The sequence below is a fragment of the Eretmochelys imbricata genome, chromosome 4 (genome assembly GCF_965152235.1).
Source record: "Eretmochelys imbricata isolate rEreImb1 chromosome 4, rEreImb1.hap1, whole genome shotgun sequence".
NCBI lineage: Eukaryota > Metazoa > Chordata > Testudines > Cheloniidae > Eretmochelys > Eretmochelys imbricata.
Window position 1 is genome coordinate 36133312 of NC_135575.1, and position 20782 is coordinate 36154093.

At 40.7% G+C, this 20782-nt stretch overlaps 1 protein-coding gene across 5 annotated transcripts in view; it reads left to right on the top strand.

Moving 5' to 3' along the window:
• The first annotated feature begins 538 nt into the window (after positions 1 to 538).
• The window catches only part of SEC24B (SEC24 homolog B, COPII component), a 99985-nt gene continuing 79741 nt past the window's right edge, over positions 539 to 20782 (top strand). For all 5 annotated transcript variants that reach the window (XR_013345889.1, XM_077815128.1, XM_077815129.1 and 2 more), the window contains exons 1-3: positions 539 to 683; positions 5715 to 6419; positions 14444 to 14626. Coding sequence is in view for 4 of the 5 variants with exons in the window: in XM_077815128.1 (XP_077671254.1) it covers positions 587 to 683; positions 5715 to 6419; positions 14444 to 14626 (985 nt within the window). In the remaining variant the exon portion in view is untranslated. The remainder of the gene's footprint in view (positions 684 to 5714; positions 6420 to 14443; positions 14627 to 20782) is intronic.

The following is a 20782-nucleotide window of genomic DNA, read 5'->3' on the forward strand; positions in this document are numbered from 1 at the left end:
CTCCCAAAGCTTTGCTGTTAGAGCAATAATCAGCAGGAACACTCCAGCTGGAGATGGGACAGACAGCAAAGGGGCCCTGGCTGAAGGACTCCAGACCCCCATCAGAAATGGCTCAAATCTAGGGGAGAGGAGGAGAGAAGAGAAAAAGGGAAGGGCCCATAGGGCACATGCAGTAGCAAGGGCTGCAGTAGGGTCTGGAGAAGCTGGGGCAGAAGTTGGGACTTGCATATCTATATGGGCCATGGTTGGGAGGCGCAGGGGAGTCAGTGGTGATGCCATTTTGGAGGGGAACTAGGAGGCGCTGGGGGTTGGAATTCAGTGCGGGACTGGGAGGCGGCGCAAGGGGGCGCTGTGGGCTGTGAAGGTGGAACTGGGGGGGCACCACAGGTTGCGGCGGTGGCGCAGGGATGGGAGGAGGCGCCAGGGGGCGCTGTGGGTTGTGGCGGTGACTCCGAGTCCGGATTGGCTGCTCTCGCTCCTTCACGCATCAGTTCCAGGGCGGAAGGCTGCGGCTGCGCGCGTTCCAGGGCCGTTTCCGTTGGTGACGTCCGGCGCGTCCGCCGAGGGAGAGGCGCAGCGAGGAGCTATGTCGGCGCCAGCCGGGATCCCGCCGCGCCCTGCCGCAGCTCCTGGAGGGGCCAGAGCGCCCGTCGCCGCGGCCAGGGCCCCGCCCTGTCAGAACGGTGAGGAGCCGAGGCTGGGGACCCGCGCGGGCCTAGCGCTGGAGCGGGGCTGGGCTGGCCGGGGGGCAGCAGAGCGTGGGGCAGTAGCGCTGGTGGAAGAGCGACGAGGGCAAGGGGCAGAGGGTGGGACGGTGGGGTCTGGCACAGAGGAGGGCGGGGGAGACTGGAGGGGGCGGGGGGGGCTGGGACAAGGACGTGGCGGAGGGGGCGACTGGAGGGGGCTGGGACAAGGACGTGGCGGAGGGGGCGACTGGAGGGGGCTGGGACAAGGACGTGGCGGAGGGGACGACTGGAGGGGCTGGGGCAAGGACGTGGCGGAGGGGGCGACTGGAGGGGGCTGGGACAAGGGTGGTGGGGCGACCTGAGGGATGCTTTTGCTATGGGCTTATCTAACGACTAAATCAGTACTGCTGCTATTGATGCAGTGCTGTTGATGACAAGCTAAGTCGATGGCATAGCGCTCTCCTGTCGACTTCTGTACTCCAGCTCCCTGAGAAGCATAAGGTAAATTGCTGGGAGAGCATGAACACAGCACACTGCTTATACGCTGACCTAAGTTATGTCAATTTCAGTTATGTAACTTACATAACTGAAGTAGTATAACTCTAGATTGACTTACAGCTTTTGTGTAGACCAGCTCTATGTTGTTAATCTCTTGTAGCTGATAAAGTAATACTTGAGCAGTCATTTTGCTGTGAGAATAATGTATCTGTATAAACACTAAATATGAATATATAGTACTATAGCAAATGAAACCATGAATTCACATTATTGTGGCTCTTTTTTGGGTAATGTCGATTGCTAATTTGGCTACCGAACCACTGTGGTCTGAGTATCACTAGCCTAGATGTTGACTTCCCTCTTCGTGGACACCCATGATTTGCAGGTGGATGTCACCTATTTGGCATTATGGAGAGCCCTGCAGGGGTGACTTTTGGCTTAATAGACCAGCATGCACAGCTATCTAGACATAGTTTGTGTTTTTTACAGTGTCTGGTGTTTGGGAAGGGGGCATGAAGTGTTTGAAATTAAGTAGCTGCATAACTGAGATAAAAAACCCAATCTTTGTTTTTTGACTATCACTGCAATTCTGGCTCTGAAACTGAGGAATAACTTCTCAGAATATTAAATAGTGCCAGGTAGGCTTATTCAAAATAGTAAGTGGGGTAGTACAATATTTTTCCTTGAATTTAATTTAATTTTGGAACTTTTCTAGTTGGGAAACTGCATCTTGGGAACAATTTGGAGGCTGTAACATGCTCAGACCTTTGTTCTGCAAACTTAGACACATGGTTTATTTTGTACACCTGAGTAGTTTCGATGGAAATATTTGCATTCCCAGTGGGTTTATTCATATACACCAAGTAAGCATGTACATAAATCTTCAGGGTTAAGACTTCAGGGATTTTGGGGAAATATGATGCTTTTTGTTTCTTATAGTGTTTTATTATAACAAAATGAGAAGACATGCACTTCAAGTTACATATCCTAAAATTGAGCAAACTGCCTGTGTAGTTTAGCATGAAAATGTACTAAGAGGATATGTTTTTACATATATTTTAATCTACAATGATACTGTCACTGACTTTATGGCTCACAATTTTAAAATTGATCTTAAAATATGTATAATTGATTTAATGAGGTCTTTACAGCTTCTGATCCTAATCAGTTTCATTTCTGTGTTGTTTATATTAAGTATATTTGCTAGCATTGCATTTTAACATCTTCTCCTAGGCTCTGATTTTACAGTCTGGTTGGCATGGGCACAGAGGGTAGTCTCTGTAGATCTGTTTGCAGGATTGAGGTCTTTAATTTTAATGCTCTTTGGTTATATGAACAAAGTTTTAGGTGGTAGCCTCTGTCATGTTTAGGCAACAGATTGTGAATCAAGTTCATGCACATATTGCTGAAGGTTTGTGGAAACTGGGTACGATTAAATAGAAGCTTTTAGAAAGAGACTTTCAACTTAAATTTTGCCCAGAAGTTTAATTTTGTAATAACTGTAACCAATATAAATTTTTCCATGTTTATAAAATTCTAATGTAAACAGTTGTTTTCAAATAAACAGACATTTCCATTCAGTGTTGAAATCCAAATATTGCAACACTAAAAATAGGAAACTATAACTTACCTCATCTATTTTTACTGTATCTAAGACCGTGGAAGAAATGTCAAAAATAAGAGTAAAAATAGTAATGATCATTTGGATTTTTAAAATTCTTTCACTGTAATAATTTAAAGGCTTATCAGCAACATGGGTAAATAATTTTGTTTTAAAGTTTTCAGAGTAGCAGCCATGTTAGTCTGTATCCGCAAAAAGAAAAGGAGTACTTGGGGTACTTTAGAGACTAACAAAGGTATTTGAGCATAAGCTTTTGTGACATTGGATGCATCCACTGAATGCATCCGATGAAGTGAGCTGTAGCTCACGAAAGCTTATGCTCAAATACCTTTGTTAGTCTCTAGGTGCCACAAGTACTCCTTTTCGTTTTAAAGTTTGACCATTTAATTTACTTATGATTCAGACAATCATTATTTTTAATTCTTAATTTTTAAAAATAAACTCAGTAGGCGACTTTTGCATTTTTCATCTTGTTAACTCCTTTTTTTTTTTTAATTACTGAGTATCTGTTTGTTTCTTGGTTTGCATACTCTTTATCTTGGGATATATTTACAGTCATGTAGATTTAGTGATTCATAGGCAAGATGTTAATTTAATTTGTCACTTTACATAACCACAGAATAACATTCCAACATTTTGAAAAATATAGTTTTGTTTTTGATCTACTTGGGGAACTTACATGCAGCATTTAGGGCATTGTTTATATGAAGGAAGGGGAGAAAGAAGGGAAACAGGAAATCGAAAAACAAGACTGCAAGACTTGATTTTTTTAGTTTTAATGCCATGTTCCACTTTGCCCTGAATGGCACCATCTGCTTCCTTGAATTTGGTCTCTGCTTCTAAAATCAGTGTGTGTTATATGTTGTGAGGAGTAAGTATGGCTTATGTAAATATAGTTACTGATGTGTTTGCACATGCTAGAGATAACGGTATGCATTGCTGCGAAAGTACTGCATACATTAGACTTCATAAATTCTGTCAAATCTTCTCCCAACTGTTGGAATTTATTGGAACCTCACAAAGAGCTCAATCAAAAGACTTCCATCAAAAGGATTTAGTGTTTGGCAGAGGTGATAAATTGGGGCTTGAAAGTATTCAAAAAGTCGTTAGTTCTCATGGCCTTGACAGTATTTGTCTGATCCAGGGGACAAGTCCATGTGAAGGATCCTTAGTGATTTTCATACTGGTACACACCTTAAAAAGAAAATGTTTTGTAAAATTGTCTTGCTTTTGTTTGTCTTAATAGTTTTTCTTCCTAACTATTCAACTTTTCCTGTTTTGATTCTGTGTTGAAGCCCTTCTTTTAAAACAATGCCTATTTTGCTTAGCCCATCAATCTTGAAGTCCAAATGTAAGAACTTCTCACGGAATATTTAAAAATAAAATTATTAATTATAACTGAGCATGTTGCTGGTGTCTGCTATCTAGCTGAAAAGTGACACCTAGGTGACGGTAGTACTCTAATATGAATTCAGACTATTAATGATTTTTTTCCCAACAGTCTTAAGGAACTGCAGCGTTAAAAATTAAACATGTTGAAATATTAAAAACTAAAGAGATAATCTATTAAAAAAGTTCACCACTTTAACTTAAATCACATTTTAAACCAGTGTAAAGTCTGTGTGGACTCATTTTTAGTTTAAACCAGGATTATTTTAGTTTCACTTCAATCCAAAATAAGAATGTCTACGGTCTTTTGTACTGGTTTAGCTAAATGAGTTTAACATCACATATTAAGTTAAACCAGTGCAACTTTGTTGTATATTTTTTACTGTATTTTGTGTAGACAAACCCTAAGAAGGCAGGTTACTTTATCCAGCTGCTCCCTGATTTATTCTGTGCTGGCAAGTGTACTTGTTTAAGTACAAATGTGTGAAAAATATGAAATTGAATGGACTGTTATAGCTATAACTAACTGTTTACTATGATTCTTTCTGTATTCACAATAAATGTGGCATTTTGCCTTATTCCCTTTAATAAGATCCTGCTGGTTTATATTTTATTGGTATAACATCAAAACACAAGTTGCTCTATGAATGAATGTATGTATGCACAGTAGCCTGGGCAAAGATAAAAGCATATTTGATTCAAGCAGCTTATCCTGTAGAGCCAAATTAGAGTGTGGAAAAACAAATGAGAATTCATATATAACTAAAAGTACTTGGCAGTGACTGTCTTGTACCAGAGGACTATGGGGCAGTGAATGGAAGTGAAGAGCTATCGTCCTGGATACTATGTTTATAGCTGGGCTTTTGTGAAAGCTCAGACTTCAAAAACCATGTGAGAGGGGTAATGGAAAAAGCAGTAGCAACTCTTTACTTATCTCTTAAGAATTCATAAAACTAAGTATTACTAACTTTTATCCACTGACAGATTGGTTTGAATGGAAGATTTTGTTTTCCTATCACATTTCGCAGGTTGTTTTTGAAGTACCTTATCATATTGGCATTTTTCTGTTATAAATACCAAAAGTAGCAGATAATGTTGTTCGTTTTTTCTGTTATAAATACCATTCCTTTTCAGGGGCTTTCTAACATGTTTGTTTAAAAAATAATCCTCCAAATATAAATATGACATATAGCATCTTAACTTGGGGAAAACTTTTTACAATAAATGTTCAAATATCTGAGATGGAACTTTGAAAATTGTGTTTTGTATGTGTACACAAACTGCTTTAAGTATTTTGTTTTCACATAAATGTCTGCTACTTTAGCCATTCTGTCCTTTCCACGGTTTGGAAGTAGCTTCCTTTTTTGGTGCTGTTGGTTGCTTGCTTGCTCCTGCTGCTGGTATGTTAATGCTAATAAGCACACTGATCCCCGCAGTCTGTCTGTGTGTCAGCCAACTGCGATAAAGGTGTGTGTAACCCATACAACTTTAATACATATGACATTTTCTCTTCTTTTCAGGTCCAATGCAGAATCCGATGCAGTTCCCTTTTGGATATGGCTTACATCTTGAAAACTATAGTGCTTCCTCCGGACACTACCCACAAGTGCCCCATGAAGCTGTCCCGTCGCAGTTGAATAACCAGTATGTTGCTGATTACCACTCTGCTTGCTATTCAATACCAGTTCAAAGTGTCATCACACCTTCTGTGGGTCCCAGCATGTTGAACACCCAGCAGCCCCAGCAGTTGTACAGTGGGGCTGCTCATCCTGTGGAGTCAGCTGGAGGACTTACCCAAGGAGCAATATCATCTGCATCCCATTTACATACAGGTGTTCCACAGACATATTCTGCATTGAGTAGTCACTACAGTTCTTCAACCAGCTCTTCAGTTGCATCTCAAGGATTTCCCCTTTCTTCTGGTCATTATGCCATGCCTACCGTCTCTAGTGCTGTATATCCTAATCTTTCCTATCCTTCTATGTCTATTGGTAGTCCATATGGGCAGGTATTTACTTCCCAGAGCCTTCCAGCTGTTGGGCAGTTTGAAGAGACTAATGCATTTCCTGGTCAAAGTTCAACTGTACCTCGTACACTGCCACACCAAGTTCCTTTGGGATATGATTCTACATCATGGTCCACTTCAGATTTTCAGTCAGCTCAAGACAACTTCAGCAGGAATCGCACTGGATCCCTGGCTAAAGCAAGCAACCAAATAAATACAGGTATAGTACTATGCCAAAATCAGGAAGTTTCTTAATGAAATGAAGTATTTTTCTATAATTGAAACAATTTTAAGTGATTAGTGTATAATGATGATGCCTCATGGAAATCTGAAAATATTTTAGGTGTAGGTATTTCTGTTAATTTGTTTTAATCAACATTTGCATAAATACAGGGCCCCTGTATCCTTTAAGTTTATCACCTCCTGTTCCTTATTAATCCCTTGAAGACATTATTTTCTGTTGGTGAGGACATAATTCTCTCCATAGCAGCTAATTGTGGTGTTGCTGACAGATGTGTGACTTGCATCTCTCTCAATGGAAGTCAGCTAAGGAAAAAGACACAATTTTTGTGCAAATGTTTCTAATAAACATTTTGGGAAAGAATACATAAACGTATGCGTAAACAGAACTGAAGAATCAAAGAGGCTTCTAATACCTAGTGTGTATATATATGCTTAGGGGGGAAAAGAGACAAACTAGCTATATTTTCTCTCAATCAGTTCTGAAGACAGACAACCTAATCAAAAATCAGTTGGTCATGCCCCAACATGGTGATTAATACTTTCAAATGCTAGCGAAGGAAAACTCTACTTATTTTGTTAAGCCCACTCTGAAAATTCAAAAGGTGAAAAACCACTTATAACCTAAATGCATTTGAAAATCCTATTGCTGGTAGCAGCCATCTTACTGATAAGTTACTTGAACATTGGCAACATCACGTTTTTAGCAAGGTAGCTGCTCCCAATATCAACTGTAATAAGAGAATAAGAATCCTTAGTTCTGTTAGATACCACCTTAAACAAAAAATAAGGTAAATTTCTCACATTTTTAAGTTCCTGACTGAGCTGAGCAAGATGGGTATAGTCTTCCTTTACTGGAAGAAATGATTACTAAACAACTGAACACACTTGAATTAGAAAACAGTCTATTTCAAATTCTCATTGCACATTTGGAGATGATGTAAGAATTTTTTTTGCCGGGAAAAGGGGACTTGGGTTCGAGGCGTATTAAAAGAGAGTTTGAGAGAGGTGCTTATCATGTTCCTTTAGTTGAAGGTTTGTCTTGACTCAGAAAAATGGTTGAGTTCTGATCAGGCTTAATTAACACATGCTAGTTAAGCCCTGCCTAATTTCAACTATTTGTGTAGTTTGAATGCAGAGTACCTTTTAGCTTAATTTTAGTATGTTGAGTTGTAGCTTAGGCGCCTGCTGGATTGAAAGTGATAGTTTGTTGAAAGGTTATGAAAAAGAAGTGTGGAAATGTTTTTTACTTATATTAACCATAAAAACTTGATGCTCTTCACCTAAGAATTCTAAGGACAAGCATCTTTGTATTTCCTTTCCTCCCTCTGTCTAATAAAAGCTGCTTTCCTCATCTGTCAAAATTGAAGGTTGGTGGTGGTGAGCCCCCTCACAATCCTTGTTCACTTTATCTCCTCTGATTAGCTATATTTTATATATTTTTTATATTTTATGTATTTTTAAATATTTTTATGGTTCTAGGCTAATATATTTTATATATTAGCCTAGAACCATGCTAGGTTGCATACCAAGAAGTCTCTACTGCTGCTCTGAGATGCCTATCTGCTGCTGCTTCTTCCATCCCTACTTTATAGGGGATTTGCAGTTGCAAGGAGAGATTAGAAAGCTGGTTTCTTCCTTTCATTGCTTGCAGATACTCCTTCTATGATGCCACACTCCCTAAAGATTCCTGACACACACTCTCCCTCTTTCTTGGCCTTCCCTCCCACCCCAAAAATAAATAACGTAAAAAAATTGAAAACGAAATCTCACTGAGGTAGCTAGTGTCAAGCATTAAGTAACTTATATGAAATGGGGTGATGACATAAATGACTTCATTTCCCAGATCTGCTTGACTTCTCTCCTTCCTTCTTTTGTTTTTCTTTAAAAGAGTTAAATGCAGAAACCAGTTAATGCCTTGTTAAGTTTGAAAATTTAAATGGATTAGTCAGGATATTGAAAATTTGAAGTTTTCACAGTAATAATAAACTTGACCACATTATACACATCCTGGGGGAAAATTGAAAAATATTATCCAAGCAGCAATTGAAAATACTACCATACATATCTGTAGTATTAGTGTTAACCTTTTTGTGTCTGTTCAAATTCTGTGTTAATGTTGCATTTACAAACATTTTTCATTTAAATGAAAAATTTTGATGGTTAGACATGTTAAAATCAATTATTTATTTGCTCCTAACAATGTTGTCTCCAAGAGACATGTTTTTTAAGACAGGGAAATGGAGCTGGCAAAAACCTAAATGAGAATTTGAAAGATGTGTGGAGTGATATTTTTTGTGGTCTTCCATTTGTTCCTTAATTAAGCGGTCAGATAAGCAATCATTGCTTAATTAGAATTATGAGTGCTAAAGTAGTGTTTACATACAATTTTTTTCATTCAGCAAACTTCTGTCTGGTTTTAACTGATTTCTGAAAAACATCTGTATAGATTTAAGTTTAACCTTCAGATTTCAACTAAACATTTATTTAGATTGTAAGCTCTTTGGGGGCAGGGATAGTCTATTTGTTCTGTGCTTGCTTGCCTAATGTGGTGTAATGTAACTTTAAAATCTATATATATACCTATTTACAGTTACATACCTAAGAATAAGCACTAATACAGTATTCCTTTTCTACTGTACTAGAGCAATATAACAACACTGAGCTCATTGAATGTAAGGTAGATAATTATGCCGCTGGCTGATTCAAAGTCAATTTGAATTAATTTTAATTTTTCTAAGTCAGCGAGTTGTACCCAATTTAAGTTTTATTTTGTTCTGTTTGAGATTATCGTGTTACATACAAGAGGCTGAATATTCTTAACATTAATTAGCCAAAAGCCAATTTTATAATAAATTTGCACCATTTGGGAAGTCTGGGTAAACAAAGCATTAATAAATAATGTTCCTTTTCATGGTAAATTCCATACTTTTGCTGAAACTCACAATTTTCCAGTTAAAATTGCTCAGCAGATTTTTATCCATGACTAACGTGGCATTATACTGAAAATATAACCTGAATTGCTGCAACAGTCAGGTCAGGAGTAAGATGCCAAATGTTTCTTTGTTCCTGGTGTAATTAATTCACTGCGGGGGGGAGGGAGTGATACAATTTTAGTTACTTTTTCAGGTTGTTGGTGCAGGCTTAAAGCATTTTCAGATTGAGTAAATTTTGTTTGGTATTGCTATAAAACTTCATCCTGCACTGCATATGTTTAGAAAAAATGTAGTTACAAACAAATTTTTTTTTTATTTACTTTCCTTTCATCTTCATTACCTCTCTCATTTCTTAGAGGGTAGGTTGTTCAGTGTAGCATAAGAAGTGTTATACAGCTTAACTTAATGTGTCTTGTGCTTAGAGAAGGTTGACGTAAAATTTGCAGCAGCTCCTTTAAATCTTCTTGCAGCTGATCACTTTAAATGGTTCTACTCCATTTTTACCTACTTGGTTGGCTATACCAGCTGTTTTGGTATCAAACTTTAAAGATGCTACAACAGACCTCCCTCATTTTGCATAATTTTAAAGGAAATAGTTTTACTTGGAAGTAATTTTTTGCACTGTTAGGAGCTGGTCACTATAAAAAAAAATGTAGGGATTTCTTTCACACCAAAACAGATGGAAAGATAAAGCCAAAAATCCAGTAAGCCAGACACATGTTAAAACCAAATTGACATTCTCCTGTATCTCTGAAAAGTGTCAAAAAATAAAGTAATTCAAAAGGAAACAGAATTTCAAGAAAGTACAGATGTCTCAGAGGCAGCTATTTTCCAAAATGTGTACCCGCATCACTTTGCTTTCATGGATACAGTACACAGAAATTGTCAACAAAATAACCTCAAACCCTTTCAAGCTCATCTAGATTAGAAAGCATTTTCTGGGATTGTCCATAGAATGAAATGTTTTGACTCATGTATGTAAATAAGTTTACAGAAAACTTTGGACATAGACTTTGATAAGATACTCAAAGGCTTTAAGATTATATCTACAGTTTAAAGTATGTCTAAACAAGATGTAGCAAAGATCACAGCTCAGGAGATAGTCCTAAAGCCATTTTGAGCAGCAAAGTGAACTTCTTGTAACATGCAGGAAACAGAGCGCGACCTGTAATTAAAATTAAACTTTTTTATTTAAAATCTGTCACTTTTGTGTAATAAGCAAAACCTGCATGCCTGCCCAAGTAAGGCCAGATCTACACTACAAACATTTGCAGACACAGCTCTTTCAGTTGGGTGTGATTTGTGACCAAGATACCTGTGCCAGCAAAAGATCCTAGTGTAGATGTAGTTATACTGGCAAAACTGCTTTTGTGCTGATATAGCTTATCTTGTTCAAGGGGGGCTGGAATAAACTGTGCTGGCAAAAGTAAAGTTTTTCTAGTATAAGCTGTGTCCGAACTAGGAGTGCTTTGCCAATATAATATAGATACTAGTCTGGACCTGGGCTAAAACAGTGCTATGCCATGTACCCGTGCCCTGTAGTACCTATAAAGCCTGTATATAAATCCTTTAAGCTATCTACTTGCTCATCTACATCTGTGCTTATTGTTACTTAATCACATAAGTGTACATATGGATGTATAACAGCACCTCACCAATAAATTGTAACTTTACCTATGTAACATTAAATATAAAATGCTTGTCAGTTAATCAGAATTAAAAAATTCAAAAGTTAAAATGCCAACAGCAGTGTTAAACTGGCCACATTGTCTACCCAGTGTTTTCTATTCCTGTTTAAATAGTTAATTACTTATCATAGCTTCATGTTGTATACCACAAAATATACAGGATATAGCGTGTGACTTACATTACATTGCTATAGCTGCACATGGCCCTGGCTATAATGTTAAGTCTTCTAATTGCAGAATGTTACTACAAATACTGGAAAGACTGTCCACCAAAATACTCTTTTTGTATTTAAAAGTACTGTTTCTGTATCTTCGTAACTGAATGGTGCTACTGTACTGACTGACGATTTGTAATAGAAGGTCCAGCTTGACGCTTAAAAGCAGAGTGGGATGCTCAGCATTTGAATCCATGATAAGGCAAGAGGCTGTCATGTTTGCAAGGCAAGTGGTTGAACTACAGTTAGTTAACAAAATACATAAAATTTAAACATTGACTTCCCTCTGTCATGCAATCGTACATTAACCTATCTGTGCCAAAAATGGCAGCTTCCTGTTTAATTATTTTAATTTATATTTAAGGTTATTACACATTTAGTGATTAATTCTTCACTGTAATGTCATAAAATATATTTTATTTTATGTTGCACTTTTCCTCTAATTCTGGCTAACTTTAAAGGGTTTTCGTCTGCACTTTTTCACATTTACTATGAGCCAACAAAGCATTGTTAGTTTTGTAGGTGCATTTTTATGGCATCTGCTAGCTGGAATGTGGTAGTGGCTAATCAGGCTTGTTGAGGATAAGCCAATAGAAAATATGTACTTAAACAGATGTTCTGTCAAGCTTTATCTTGAGCTTGATTGCTGTATTGTAGGTTAATCACTATTTGAGTATGTACTTCATCTTGTTGTCAGCTGAGGGGGGAAAAAAAACTTAGCAAAATTTAAAACTGCTGGAGATTGTGGTTTGTGGTGGTCTTTCAAGAGTGAATGGCATACTTAAAGTAGTAACAAAGGTGATAGTTAAAGTTGTGTATGTGTTCTCATTGTAATCCCCTGTTTTCAGTTGCTCAGGACTCCAAAACTTTCCTCTAGGAAATGTAATGTTCCAGGCCTTATTTCTGCTTGAAGGCAACATAATTTTTTAAAGCGTGAGAGAAACTGTTCTGCTGTTTTGAAGGAGTATAAATAAAAGCCCCAAACCTTTCCCTATAAGTTTGGGAAAGCTTTTTTTGATAGCTTTCTGCTGCAACAGTTTTTGTGATAAAATTAACATTTGGCAAGGAAATAAATCATTAAGAATCTTTGAATGTTCCAGTGAAAATTGGTTAGGTTTTTTAACTGAGTTATGAACAATTGATCATAGCAGTTTACCAGTGTTCTAAGTAATAGAAAAATTATCACTGCTCATCTTTTATATAAACCAGGGATTGGGAACCTTTGGCATGCGGCCCGCCAGGGTAAGCCCCCTGGTGGGCCGGGCCAGGCCAGTTTGTTTACTTGCTGTGTCCATGGGTTGGGCTGATCATGGCTCTCACTGGCTGCGGTTCGCCGTTCCAGGTCAGTGCGGGCTCCGGGAAGCAGTAGCCAGCACTTCCCTCGGCCCATTCCGCTTCCCGCAGCCCCCATTGGCCTGGAGCAGCGAACTGCGGCCAGTGGGAGCCGCAATTGGCCGAACCTGCGGATGTGGCAGGTAAACAAACCAGCCTGGCCCGCCGGGGGCTTACCCTGGCGGGCCAAAGGTTGACGATCCCTGCTATAAACTATCTCAATTCACACTGTCTGGCAAAAATAATAAGTAGTGCTCGTTATTAGAAACTGCTCAAATTTGTATATATGCTATAGAAAAAAGCATAGTGTTTCATTAATGTTTTTTATATCATTTAGATTTCAGCAATAAATCATTCAAAAAGTGTTAGGCAGCCTAATAATTAAACAAACTTAAAATACAGTGACCACCTAGCATCGTTACTCATGTGCAGTTAACACTAACTTAGCCAGCCAGTAAATCAAACGAACAGAATTGTTGCTTTACATGCACTCTTTCCCCTCAAGCATCCCCTAAAATCCGCTCAAATAATATTGTACCATTTGAGAAAAATAGTATAGTATCACATGATTGGACTATCATTAATATATACACAGGTGGTTGAGTTAAGGTTGCACATACAAAACTTTGGCTTTCCTGACTTGAGTTGTAACTGCAATCATAACATTTATTATTTTAAAAATATGATGCATATTTATCAATTTTTTACTTGTAAGACTTGTTTCATTTGTATTCTAAATGTTATGCTGGTGGTCAGTTGAGTTTCTTTTGCTTTTATTTTTGCCATTTTAATAGTCTGATCTGGTCAAATAATCATCGAAGACTTGATCCTGGCTTCTGGTTTATTGGTCTGCATTGACAGAAGTGTTACCTTGTGAAAGCAGGTACTCTGCACCTGTGCATCAACCAATTTCTAATAACTCTCAGGTTCATAAGGGGAGAATTGAGCCTTAAGTGTTGAAACAAAGGTGGCTTAAAGTTACATTTGCTAAAAGTACAGTTTATTCAGACTACATTGAATTTTGGTGGAAACAAAGTTATTGTACCTTTACAAAAGTTTTTTTTAAACTATATTTGACCTACTCCCCTTTACAATATCTGTGCCCCTTTAAAACTCACTTCAGTGAAGTGAGGATAGTTTTGATATGGTAAGTATTCCTAATGAGCTATAGCCTGTCTAGTGGCAATCGTTTTGCGTTTTAATGGGAAGATTCTATCATGTTCAGATGTTCAAAACAACATTGCAAATTCCCTGTGAAAATATTTTAATATTCCATGTGATATGAATTGCTAATTAAAGCAGAATCCTAGGTGTCTGGGCCCCCTAGTTGGAAACGACCATTGTGGTAGGGAAGCAAAGCAGTGAAACACTGCACAGCTGATTGCTGCATCTTGACTGTGCTGCCTTACTTGGAAGGAAGATTAGTGTCTGGGCAGTACGACAGGCTGAGAATGATTTTTGGAGGTGGAATTAGAGGGCATAGGTTTGGGGATGGATTAAAAATCTGGTGTACCCAGGCTCTACTTAGCATTAAACCATCTATCTGATGCTTTCTGTGTGAAATTATATTTTCTGCTTCAGTTGTTGGTACCATTAATATTCAAAACAGTAATCTCTTCATCTTAATGGAGTATATACTTAACAGAATTGGTGTTCAACTGAAAAACATATTTTCCTCTTTCTCAGCAATCTAGCAGTTAAAGTATTTCAAAGAGCAACAGCTTTTATCTTAGGAACTATGAAACGAGCATCAAATTAACTGTTGTCTGGTATTTGTGCAATTGTCTTTGCTAATGAGTAAAATGTTATCTTCTTTTCCCACTCTGTTTTCAGTTGGTATTGTAGATTCATCGCATCCTGTAAACCAGAATGTTCAGTTTACCAAGCCTGGTGTAGAAACATCTGTTGTTTCTTCTGCTGTGACCTCTTCAATAAGAACACCTGTTGCAGACCACTTAACTGAACCTGCTTCTGTGCCTTCCAATACACAGCCATCAGAACCACTGCTTCAAGAAGGTATTAGCTTATTTTAGAATACAGAATAGTATCTTAGCTTTTAATATTTATCAAGGTTTTAATGTTTTTAGTTTTATTTTCCATTTTTTTCCTGTTGACAAAACATACCTGACAGTCTCTGTTCTGTCTTTTGATTTTTTATTTTTTTTAAATAGACCTATTTGCAACTTGTTCTACATACATTTATGTATAGTAGGGTTTTTGCTTTCTGTTGAACCCCCTCAGTGGTTGACTAGTGCCAGGGCACCCCTTGCTGCATCCTTTCAAAATGCTATGTACCGTTATCTTGTGTCTGCATTTATTCTGACTATTCTCTTTTTTGTTTCCATTCTCCTCTCACACCCCTTTTTTGACCTTTTTGGCTGTTTTCATTTTTACTCCCCCTCCCTATGCCATTTCCCTAATTCACCAAAAGGCCATGTGCTGTTCGGGTAGCATGCATCCACTGGTGACTCTGTGGGATCTGGTCACATGCTGTTGCAGCTGATCTATGTTTGAAAAGCAGACATAAAAAAAATTTGGGCTGGGGAGCTGTTTCCTGAGCCTGTAGCCCTATAAACTGCTCCTGTGGCAAGCTACAATAGGGACTGTTGTAGGAGCAGGGAGGTAAGCTTTCAAAGAAGCTTCTTGGTGCTTTACGCATGGCAGCACATTTGTAGTGGGGAACTGGAATGAATCTAGACTATTGCACCTTCATCATCCTCACTGATTCTCAGTGGTCTGTTCTGGCTTGCCTTCCAAGTTGTAAAACACTACATTATGCATAGATAGATGGAGATTCCAATTTCTATTTTCTTGTTTTTACACATTTGCAGTGTATTCTCTTGGCTACTTTAGTGCTCTGTAACTTCCTACAAAATAACATTTTAATATATTTGTTTAAATAGTGAATACATAAATTTGAGCAGATACCAGTCGCTTCAGTTACAATAGAATATGTCAGGTTTCAGAGTAGCAGCTGTGGTAGTCTGTATCCACAAAAAAAAGGAGGACTTGTGGCACCTTAGAGACTAACAAATTTATTTTAGCATAAGCTTTCGTGAGCTACAACTCACTTCATTGGATGCATTCAGTGGTTGCATCCAGTGAAGTGAGCTGTAGCTCACTGTCAAGGTTCCTCCCCCACTCTGAACTCTAGGGTACAGATGTGGGGACCTGCATGAAAAACCTCCTAAGCTTATCTTTACCAGCTTAGGTCAAAACTTCCCCAAGGTACAAAGTATTCCACCCGTGGTCCTTGGAATGGCCGCTACCACCACCAAACTAATACTGGTTACTGGGGAAGAGCTGTTTGGACGCGTCTTTCCCCCCAAAATACTTCCCAAAGCCCTGCACCCCACTTCCTGGACAAGGTTTGGTAAAAAGCCTCACCAATTTGCCTAGGTGACTACAGACCCAGACCCTTGGATCTTAAGAACAATGAACAATCCTCCCAACACTTGCACCCCCCCCTTTCCTGGGAAATGTTGGATAAAAAGCCTCACCAATTTGCATAGGTGACCACAGACCCAAACCCTTGGATCTGAGAACAATGAAAAAACATTCAGTTTTTTTACAAGAAGACTTTTAATAGAAAATAGAAGTAAATAGAAATGAAGAAATCCCCCCTGTAAAATCAGGATGGTAGATATCTTACAGGGTAATTAGATTCAAAAACATAGAGAACCCCTCTAGGCAAAACCTTAAGTTACAAAAAGATACACAGACAGAAATAGTTATTCTATTCAGCACAATTCTTTTCTCAGCCATTTAAAGAAATCATAATCTAACACATACCTAGCTAGATTACTTACTAAAAGTTCTAAGACTCCATTCCTGTTCTGTCCCTGGCAAAAGCAGCATACAGACAGACACAGACCCTTTGTTTCTCTCCCTCCTCCCAGCTTTTGAAAGTATCTTGTCTCCTCATTGGTCATTTTGGTCAGGTGCCAGCGAGGTTACCTTTAGCTTCTTAACCCTTTACAGGTGAGAGGAGCTTTCCCCTGGCCAGGAGGAATTTCAAAGGGGTTTACCCTTCCCCTTATATTTATGACACGCCCCCCAAATCTCAGCTAGGGTGAAACACTGGCTGGGATTTCTTCCTGGAGCTCTAGGAAAAACAGAGTTAATAAGACACATGCATCTCTAAATATACTACCAAGTACATAAAGACTAACAATATTTTCCACATCTTAAGGACGATTTTAACCAGTTGATTCTGGGAAACTTTCACGGGAGAGTGCATCAGCCACTTTGTTAGAAGCTCCTGAGATGTGTTGGATGTCGAAATCAAAATCTTGGAGAGCTAAACTCCACCGAAGAAGTTTTTTGTTAGTTTCTTTGACGGTGTGAAGCCACTTCAGTGCAGCATGGTCGGTTTGCAGGTGGAAACGCCGTCCCCAAACATATGGGCGTAGCTTTTCCAGAGCGTAGACAATGGCATAACATTCTTTTTCAGTGACTGACCAGTTGCTTTCCCTCTCAGACAGTTTTTTGCTGAGAAACACTACAGGGTGGAATTCTTGATCAGGTCCTTTCTGCATTAAAACTGCTCCCACACCACGCTCGGATGCATCTGTGGTTACTAGGAACGGTTTGTCAAAGTCTGGGGCCCTTAGTACAGGGTCAGACATGAGTGTCGCTTTAAGCTTGTTAAAGGCCTTCTGACACTTTCCGGTCCACTGAACAGCATTTGGCTGTTTCTTTTTGGTTAGGTCTGTCAGTGGGGCAGCGATTTGGCTGTAGTGCGGTACAAATCGTCTGTAATAACCAGCCAAGCCTAAGAAGGATTGAACCTGTTTCTTTGACTTTGGGACAGGCCACTTTTGGATAGCATCCACTTTGGCCTGTAGGGAGCTGATAGTTCCTTGACCCACCTGGTGTCCAAGGTAAGTCACTCTGTTTAGGCCTATTTGACACTTCTTAGCCTTAACAGTTAGTCCTGCCTCCCTTATGCGCTCAAGGACTTTTTGTAGATGTTCCAGGTGGTCTGCCCAGGAATCCGAAAATATGGCCACATCATCAAGGTAGGCGACTGCATATTCTCCTAATCCCGCTAGGAGACCATCTACAAGTCTTTGGAAAGTGGCGGGTGCATTTCGCAGCCCGAAAGGGAGTACATTAAATTCATACAGCCCGAGATGTGTGATGAAGGCTGACCTTTCCTTGGCAGATTCATCTAGCGGTACCTGCCAGTACCCCTTTGTTAAGTCCAAGGTAGAGATGAACTGGGCCCGTCCCAGTTTCTCTAACAGTTCATCTGTGCGTGGCATTGGATAGTTGTCTGGGCGAGTTACAGCATTCAGCTTACGGTAGTCCACGCAAAAACGTATTTCCCCATCTGGTTTGGGAACTAGAACCACTGGAGATGCCCATGCACTTTCAGAGGGGCGGATTACACCCATCTGTAACATATCCTGGATCTCCCGTTCTATAGCAGTTTTAGCTTGAGGAGACACCCGGTAAGGTTGGACCCTAATTGGGTGAGCATTACCTGTGTCAATGGAGTGGTATGCCCGTTTAGTCAGTCCTGGGGTGGCTGAGAACGTTGGCGCGTAGCTAGTGCACAGCTCCTGGATCTGCTGTCGCTGCATACGCCCAAGGGTCATGGAGAGGTTCACCTCTTCCACACCACCAGCACATTTCCCTTCGTAGTAGACACCTTCAGGCCACTCAGCATCATCTTCTCCCTGGGCTGTAAACTGACAAACCTTTAATTCTCTGGAATAAAAGGGCTTTAGAGAATTAATATGGTACACCTTAGGCTTTCGGTTGGAGGTGGGGAATGCTATGAGATAATTAACAGCTCCCAGGCACTCCTGGACCGTGAATGGCCCTTCCCACGATGCTTCCATTTTATGGGCCTGGAGCGCCCTTAAGACCATGACCTGGTCTCCTACTTTGAAGGAACGCTCTCTGGCATGTTTATCATACCAGGCTTTTTGCTCTTTTTGAGCATCCTGTAAGTTTTCTTTAGCAAGGGCTAAAGAGGTTCGGAGGGTGTTTTGTAGGTTGGTTACAAAGTCCAGAATGTTAGTTCCTGGAGAAGGTGTAAATCCCTCCCATTGCTGCTTCACCAACTGCAATGGCCCCTTAACCTCACGGCCATATACAAGTTCAAATGGGGAAAACCCTAAACTGGGATGTGGTACAGCTCTGTAGGCAAAGAGCAACTGCTGCAACACTAGGTCCCAATCATTGGAGTGCTCATTTACGAATTTACGTATCATGGCCCCCAAAGTTCCATTAAACTTCTCCACCATGCCATTTGTTTGATGGTGGTAAGGAGTGGCAACCAAGTGATTTACCCCATGAGCTTCCCAAAGGTTTTTCATAGTTCCTGCCAGGAAATTAGTCCCTGCATCTGTGAGGATGTCGGAGGGCCAACCTACCCTGGCAAAAATGTCTGCTAGTGCCTGGCATACACTTTTAGCCCTGGTGTTGCTTAGAGCTACTGCTTCCGGCCATCGGGTGGCAAAATCCATGAAAGTCAGTATGTACTGCTTTCCTCTGGCTGTCTTTTTCGGAAAAGGACCCAGAATATCCACAGCTACTCGCTGAAATGGAACTTCAATGATGGGGAGTGGTTGTAGAGGGGCTTTGACCTGGTCTTGGGGTTTTCCCACTCTTTGGCACACCTCACAAGACTGGACATAGGTAGAAACATCCTTGCCCATTCCCTCCCAGTGGAATGACCCCCCCAAACGGTCTTTGGTCCTGTTCACCCCAGCATGGCCACTAGGGTGATCGTGGGCTAAGCTCAAGAGCTTGGCCCGGTATTTAGTTGGAACTACCAACTGTCTCTGAGGATGCCAGTCTTCCTGGTGTCCACCAGAAAGAGTTTCCTTGTATAAAAGTCCTCTTTCTACAACAAACCTGGATCGATTAGAAGAGCTGAGAGGCGGTGGGTTGCTCCGTGCCGCCGTCCAAGCTCTCTGGAGGCTTTCATCTGCTTCCTGTTCGGTCTGGAACTGTTCCCTTGATGCTGGGGACATCAGTTCCTCATTGGATTGTGGACCTAGGCTTGGTCCCTCTGGAAGCAATATAGGGGATGGAGCTGTTTCTGTTGACTGTGAACCGCTCTCCGCTGGTGCACTATGTTGGGATTCAGGCTCCGGCTGAGCCTCTTGTGTAGGGTTATCGGCTGCTGCCAGTTCAGGTTCAGTGGGGCCCTCTGGTGTTGAGGTTGCAAGTACTGGATTCAGTGCTGACACAGGGTCTGGTGTTGGTTGTTCGGCTGGTTCCGGTTCTGGGACTGGTTCCGTCTGGGTCTCTGGGACTGGATCCACTACTGCTGTTGCAGACATTGGCCTAAGGTCCAGGTCCATCACCTCTGACTGGGTCCTGATAGCAGTTTCCGGAACAGAGCTAGGCCTCACGGCTTGTTTAGCCTGGCTGCGGGTGACCGTTCCCACCCTCTTGGCCTGCTTCACATGATTGGCCAAGTCTTCCCCCAACAGCATGGGGATGGGATAATCATCATAGACTGCAAAAGTCCACATTCCTGACCAGCCCTTGTACTGGACAGGCAACTTGGCTGTAGGCAAATTGAAAGAGTTGGACTTGAAGGGTTGAATCGTCACTTGGATCTCTGGGTTGATTAAATTGGGGTCCACTAAGGAAGCATGGATAGCTGACACTTGTGCTCCGGTGTCCCTCCACGCGGTGACCTTCTTCCCGCCCACACTCACAGTTTCCCTCCGCTCTAAGGGTATCTGGGAAGTATCTGGGCCTGTGGACCTCTGGTGTGATTCCGGTGCAATGAACTGTAATCTGTTGGGGTTCTTGGGGCAGTTGGCCTTTACATGCCCCAGCTCGTTACATTTAAAACATCGTCCAGCTGACGGGTCACTGGGGCGAGGAGGGTTGCTGGAGAACGGGGTGGCAGGACGATAAGGGGTCTGGAGGGTTCTTTGGGAGGTAGGTGGGGCCTTGGGCGGCCCCCGGTAATAGGGTGTGGTCTGGGGTGGTCCCTTCTGGTCTCCGCTCCAACTGCGACCAGTTTTCTTCTTCTCTGCCACCTCCACCCATCTGGCTCCAATCTCTCCTGCCTCGATTACAGTTTTGGGTTTCCCATCTAGGATGTATCTTTCTATTTCCTCAGGAACACCCTCTAAGAACTGTTCCATTTGCATTAGGAAGGGCAAATTTACTGGAGATTCAACACTTGCTCCTGAT